The sequence below is a fragment of the Sinocyclocheilus anshuiensis genome, unplaced genomic scaffold, assembly GCF_001515605.1.
Source record: "Sinocyclocheilus anshuiensis isolate Anshui unplaced genomic scaffold, SAMN03320099.WGS_v1.1 scaffold1572, whole genome shotgun sequence".
NCBI classification, from domain to species: Eukaryota; Metazoa; Chordata; class Actinopteri; order Cypriniformes; family Cyprinidae; genus Sinocyclocheilus; species Sinocyclocheilus anshuiensis.
In genome coordinates this window covers 10,021-17,424 of record NW_015555807.1, presented here as the reverse complement: position 1 = coordinate 17,424, position 7,404 = coordinate 10,021, and the positions used below count along the sequence as shown (strand labels likewise).

General features: G+C 38.0%; 1 protein-coding gene across 1 annotated transcript; it reads right to left on the bottom strand.

The window, feature by feature from the left end:
* Nucleotides 1-3,654: 3,654 nt before the first annotated feature.
* cdk5r1b (cyclin dependent kinase 5, regulatory subunit 1b (p35)) lies at nt 3,655-6,664 on the bottom strand. The gene is made up of 2 exons (XM_016469209.1): nt 6,387-6,664; nt 3,655-5,042 (listed from the first exon to the last, which is right to left on the bottom strand). Exon 2 carries the CDS (start codon nt 4,861-4,863, stop codon nt 3,949-3,951), a length of 915 nt encoding a protein of 304 aa, XP_016324695.1. The 5' UTR covers nt 4,864-5,042; nt 6,387-6,664; the 3' UTR covers nt 3,655-3,948.
* Nucleotides 6,665-7,404: the final 740 nt, after the last annotated feature.

The window sequence follows — 7,404 nt, the reverse complement described above, 5'->3', positions numbered from 1 at the left end:
AAGGAGTTGAGGTAAACGTCCTCACTGTCGGCTCACTTGTAAGTAGCCTATCGCTGGTAATTCTAGTGAATTCATTTTAGCGAATTGGTTCGTCTTTTCATATTGAAAAGTTCGATTCATTAGAGTGAATCGGTTCGTCTGAAACGACTCTCTCATTTGACGCTTTAAAAAGTCCAATTCATTCTATTGAATCGGTTTCTTATATGTAGCTTCGGAAAGTTCGATTCGTTCTAGTGAACCAGTTCGTCCTAAACAACCCTCTCTCACATACAGCTTTTTAAAGAAACAATTCAGTCCCATTTGACGTGTATCGTTGAAAACTGATTCATTCTGGTGAATTTGTAAATGAACATATTCTAAAAAGGTTTAGCGAGTCCCTACATGGCATTTCATATTATAAATGAGGAAGTAGGCTACTCTTTTTATTCTGCAAATATCTTTTCAACTGCTGTCATTACTTAGGAGTGTTTATTCATTCAAAAACCCACATAAAATTATGTATAACTTGATAGAGATTTTAGATAGATAATTATTATATAATTTGATAGAGACACCAATTAAAATCCACCCTATTTCACAAAGATCCACCCACATTGGCTACTTAGAGATTTCTGGCCTTGCCACTTGCCCTAAATGTATGCTCAATAGTGTAGTTTGGGAAGATTGACACTCTCCTCTTAAGCTTGCAAATATTTTAAAATAGAATATTTTTACTGCAAATCATTTATTAGTTTCAGTGGTATAAGTTATAATAGGAAAATGTTATTGTCTAACAAGCTACCATTATCCTAAACAAACCGATCTGTGATAATGCGAGACCACATAATTGGAAAAATAGAAGTTTTCTTGGTAAACTGCCAGTTTTCATGTTGCTAATCTGCTTATGTAACAGCCCTGCACCCAAATGTGACTAGATACAATTTGGACAGTTCAGCTGAGAATTATAGTGTTCTTTAGGTGAGGTCAGCTAAACCTTTCTGAAACAACCACACCGTGGTCTATATTTAATTATCAGTGCATCAGTTTATTTGTCATCACAGTACAAAAATAAATAAAAATAAGCAGGAACAAAATGCAAAAAGTTACAGCAACAGATTTGCGTCTTTTTTAAAAGAACAAAACTGTAACAGATCCGTAACCCCTCCCTCCCTCCCACCCGCCTGTCAAACTCTAGCCCGATACTATAGAGTCCTACCCTCTAATAAGCATGGCCATGCTCTGATCCTAGAAAATCAACTTACACACATCACATTCTTCTATACAAATACACTCGTTCGCGCTCGCACACTCATGCAATCCTTTTTTGTAACACTGTTTTCAGTTCTACAAAGAATTACGCAACAGATACAGAGAGAGTTTGACAGGAGTTTAGTCTTTTACTTATCGTTTTTTAAGTGTTTTTCTTTGTTTCAAAGGACTACTCTGTGATGCAAGTGAAAAAATGGCACATTGTTGTGGGCTGGGGGCAAATAATAGCAGGCAAGCGGTGAAGAAGGGCTCACCCACTTTAGCCCCCACAACCTCAAACCCCTGCGGTCTCCTCAGACAAATCGCTCACAGAAAAGTGCAAGTCCCATATCCAAACCTCCCCTGGCACGTTTTTGAGTAAATTATTGGCTTCCTCGACCTTTAGTCACTTAAAGCAATGCAGCAGGGCAAGCAGTCACATGGAATCCATCCATCCCACTTTCATATCATGAGAAGAACAGGCTTTTGCATGAATTAACAGAGACATAATAATGTTTGCTTATATGACTGTCACATTCTTTTCTTTTTTTTTTGACTACAAAGAAAGAGATACATAACTACTGAAAGAAAGCATGCACAATTTAGCACTGTTGAGATGTTTTAAAGTGGGCAAATAGATCATATAACACACATTTTCCCTTGATAACCCAGATCCAGTTTGATTGATGTCATCAATGTGGCTGTAAATGTAAGTTTGTAATATTGTCTGGTACTTGAAAACCATTCCTCTATGTAAATGTGATAGAAATCGCTGCTCATCTCCAGAAATAGACCACATCTCATCCAGTTTAATGCCTGGAGCTTGTTATCGTCTGTGTTGTCATGGGTTAATAACTCATGATTGCTTTTGCAGTGCTAATATGTAGAACATCCCAACAGTACTTCACAGAGAAATTGGTTTCAGGTATTTCATTTTGATTGAAACCGATCGTCTGTCACTATGATGAATTACCTTGGTGTCTCTCAGATCTGAAAATGGTCTTAAACTAAGCTCTTATAGACGTTATCGCCTTGAATAATTCATTCGAATGCAAATGTGCATTAACCGTAATCTTCATTCCCACCAAAAGGTAGCCATCGATCTAAATGCTGCACTGTTTTTTTTTTAACAACACGTTACTAAAATCTCTAAATGCAAGAGAGAAATGTGTGAAAATAATTAATAAATAACAATAAATTACGATTCTGATAGATACTTATTAATGACAATCCTACCGTTCCAAAGTTTGCCGGCCTTTGGTATGTTTTTAGACCTACATGATTTTCATCAAAGGTATGGCACTGTTTTTGATACATTTACAGGCTTTTCTGTACAGAGCCCCCTGTTGAAACTAGTCTGAGTGCAAAACAAAATGACAAAACAATGGCTCATTGAAGCAGGCATAGCAAGATAAACTATTTTAACTTTTGTTTTTTTTTCCATTTCATTCCCTAAACACATATGCAGTCGGCTTAAAAAAACTCAAAGTACATCATCCGGCTTGAGTGTGCATTCAGATGAATACAGTTGTTTTAAAAAATTACGTAAACCACAGGAGAGATCTGTTTAACTCTGTATCATGGATGAAAATAAAGTAGGTCTTTCTTACAAATGTGCTGACAACCTCTCCTTTCAATGCTGGCCTCAAAGTCATTTCCCTTTATTCTTTGTGTGTGGCTTGCGAACATAAACACGCTCAACCTGACGCTCAGACGCACCTCTTCCCTTTTTGCAATTGGCTGTAACAGAATTTGCAACATCAAGGTGTTTAGCATTCAGTGAGTGTCCGGTTTCATGGACACAGGAGAACAAGTGTCTGTTGATTATGAATCAGTCTCCATTTCTATTGAGAGTGGTGGCAAGGATCTTGGTGCAAAGTGTCCAGAAGTCAGCTTGACAACAGCTGGATTCCTGTCCACATTCAAAGTTGTGTTCTTTTTGTCTCATTGTGTCTTTTGAAGTCTTTTCTGTCAGTGCTTTTAAATATTCACTACTTAAGAGCATTTGGTCCACTCAAGTCTGGCATTTCTTTATATTCAGGTCCAAAATTGCCATTGCTAAAGGTAATGAAAGACCCACTGCTCCTTTTGAACAACATTAGCATCACCCATTGCTTCCTATAAAATTTATGAATGTGAATAATACACTGAAAGACATCTCATTATTTATTCCACCCATGTAGGAGCTACATAAATGGATAGTTCACCCAAAAACGAAAATGTTGTTATTTACTCACCCTCTAAAAGAAGAAGAGACAAAAGGAGATACTGTTTTCACTTTAAAAATAAAGGTTCTTTATTGGTAGCTATTCTTCCATGAAGAACCTTCAACATCCATAGAACCTTTCCATTCTCCAAAAAGTTATTTATAGTGGAAAAGAGGTCTTTAGATGTTTAAAATGTTCTTTAGACTAATAGAAATTGTTCTTTAAGAACTGAAATAACTAAAAATGGTTCTTTAATGGTATCGCTGCGAAGATCTGCTCTTGGAACCTTTATTTTTAAGAGTCTACAATGAGAGTCAATGGGGTCCAAAACAACCCTGTTGGACCCCATTGTTTCTGGACTAAGAAACACTGAGACATTTTTCTAAATGTCTTCTTCTGTATTCCAAAGGGCATACAGGGAGAATAGATTTCTCCGAATTTACATTTTTGGCTGAACTACCCCTGGAAAAAAATGCCAGACGAGAGTGACACCAAAGACATCTCCAGAGCCCCCTCACCGGTCCAGGCTGATGAGCAGACGACTCCTCTCCTCCTCCTTCTGGCTCTCGTTTTTGAGGTCTGCAAAGACCTGGGTGAAATAGTGAGGATCCGAGTTGATCTGCAGCATCTTGGCGCTCATCATGTTGATGATGGACAGGCAGCGGTCCCAGAATGTCTCTTTGGAGGTCTCCACCAGGAATGGCTTGAGAGGGTATGAGATTTCATTGCCCATGTAAGAGTAAGACAGGTAGAGGCAGGTCAGCAGCACAGCCTGCAGCTCGTGCTCCGTAGCCACTTCAGAGGAGACCATGTCGCGGCAGAGCATGTAGACGAAAACCACGTTGGCCGGAGTGATGAAGCCCTGGTCCTGCCAGCCCTGGAGCAGCAGAGAACGATCCACACTACGGAGCCACAGCACTGGGTCGGTGGGAGAAAGGTGCTTGAGTCGGTAGCACCTCCGGCAGAGGAACTCTCCCAAACAGCGCAGCAACTCACTGGTTGAGGCTTGGACGATCACCCTCTTGGGTGTCCCGGGAACAACGTTGGAGTTGGAAAGAGGCGCCTTCTTGACCGAGGAAGCTGTGTTGTTGGAGTTTTTGGAGTCTTGGTTTGATGGACTCGACTGGTCCTGTGTAAAGGAGGAGAGATTTGCACAAGACTGTGACTTCTTGAGGTTCTCATTGTTGAGGTGAGAAACATTGTTCTGGTAGCCGGTATTAGGCTGCACCTTCTTAGACCCCTTTTTCTTAGCTGAGACGGCTACTATTCGTTTCCATGGCAGAACATTGATGAGTGGGTGCCGCTTTAGGTTCTTGTCCTTGGCGTTCTTGCTGTTCTGAACCGCCGTGTAGTGGCCCACGGTGGCCGGGCCATCCTCAAACAGGGCGGCCTTCTGGTAGCTGGGTGAAAGTGATAGCACGGTTCCCATGATGCTGGGAGCAGGTTATCAGAATCTCAAGGTTAGGGGTCAGCTAAAGAAGGTGCCAAACTGGAGCCCCACTGCTTCCTGAGACTAGTTCAATCTGTATTAGACATCCAAATTTAGGTTGGTGCTCTATTTAAAGAAGAATGACAATGGGATAGATGAGAGCTGTGTCACTGTAAAGCCTGTAAAACAAAAAAGGCATGCATAAATACATATACTTTTTTTTTTTAATCAAATTGGTGCTTTCCTGACACATTTTAATATATACATTTTAATACAGTCCTTTTAATATAGCAATGATATGTGTGTATTTTGATTAGCATCACAGACTTTTCATACTGCAGAATGCACAGTGTATGCAGTACAATTGTGCAAAATATAGTCTCTTCAGAATAAAAGATTCATTGTAATATAATACTAGTAAATTTTATCTTCATGATATAGATCTAATTGTTGCCTTTTTATATTTCCTGTCTTTGTTATGTTTATCGATTTAGTCAATTTATCCATTTTTTTCATCAACACAAATAAAGGGTTATACCTGTAGTAGTGCCCTAACAACATAATACTGCATGCTTGCCTGGCAATTAGGCATTTTGTTTTCATTAAAACAATCTTAAATTATTAATGCTATATCCTAGATGATTTGACAATGGGTTTTCTCAGGTGTCAAATAATTATCTTAAGTCAAAAATGTCCATATATTATTGATATTTATGTAACCTGTTCTACACATGCAAACTTAAAATTGCTTTTTATATTTCTTGGTGGTTTAAATTTGACTATAGCACTCTACTGTTTTTTTATGTTGAAAACAGGCCTTATAAAGGTATTGCGTCGTAGATTTAAGTAAGAGGCATAGATTCTTTATTCCTTGACATGCACTCACAATAATAATCAAATCATTATTTTTAAACTGCACGGTTTCCTACAATATAAACAATTGATTTGTTGTGTAGATCTACCACACTTACAATATCATAATTTACAGCCCACATTTATAAAGAAATTACACAGCAAACTCAAACCTGCCAATGAACATAAATAAAGACATCGCCATGATTGCAGATTCCACTGTTTACTGCCCTCTTGTAAATACTGACTCCACTGTATCCTCGTAAATTTGCATTTAATAGTACATTTAATATTCTAATTAATCATTCTCATTCAATGCATGTTTGTAGATGATTTAACAAAACACAAAACAAACAAACAAAAAAACATCTGTTTTGCTACTATAATGTATTTGTACGTTGCTCAAATATGTCGGCCACTGTCCAAGGTTCTGAAAATGTGTGACCTCCCTGTGATGTTTACATGAGCACGAGAGATTACTGACACTCGTTTTCATCATCACGTCAACAAAATTAGAATATAGAAAGACAGATAAATTAACAAAATAAATGTTGACCAAGTCAGCTTACAATTCCCATAAGAATACAGTAATGTATTTAAAATACGACCAACAATCAAGCAAATATAACATCTATGAATACAGAAGCTTCGATGAAAAACAGCTCACTTACAGACATCTGCTCTCCTCCACGATGCTTTGGCAAAACAAGAGCCGCAGTAATGGCTGTCTGGGTTTATCCTTGATAAACTGCGTATCAAGGAGATGCAAAATCAGCCACCCCAAGAAAAAGATTGAATATTAAGATTGTCAGGAAGCCTAAATTCCAATGGAATAATAGGCTTTTAATCAAACAAAACAACCTTCACGTCTTGTCGGAGGTCTCTGTAGGTGCTCCAGTGGTCTGGGGATGCTGGATGTCTCCTTTGGTTGGTGATGCTGAGAACGGTGAAGCTGTGCTATTGGTCCACACCAGCAGATACGGGATTTAGGTTGATGTTGTGCTGTCAGAGCCGCGCTCGCGCACTGCCGTCAGAAAACCTGTGCTAGAGCGCCTCCCTGTGCTGTGTTCTTCATTTAGGGATGCTGCTTAGCCTACTGCCCCGCCTTCGCGCACTTGGCAATCACAACAAACTTTTAGACTTGGAGGTTATTTAGGTTAAAATAATTAAAAATAAACAGAATAAAGAGACAGCTATGTATTTATAATTATAGCTAGGGCCTACATTTGTCTAAAATATTTTATATCGTCCTCCAGGTAAATAAACATAATTTAATGTAATATTTATGTAAATGTAGCCTAATGTATATACATATTTACTACATAATTATTTAACTACTATTTAAGTATAACGGTCTCCTACATTATTGCTAAGGACTGAGACAAACGTTGTAAAAAATTGATACCCAGGTTTGTTGATAGTGTGGGGAGATTATCTGGCATTTTTTTTCTGGATTTGGTCACTATTTTTATATTTTTGCTTCACCATGTAGAAAAGTCACCATAGGAATTTTTTTATATAAAACATTTTTGTTAGGAACTTTTTTAAGAACTTCAAAAAACCTAATTCTTTAGGCTATATGAAATCTTGATACATTCCCATTTATGAAAATGTTAGTTTTGAATGTTCCCTGAACATTCTTTTTTAATATGACCTTTAAAGACAACATTAAGGGGAACGTTTCATTTT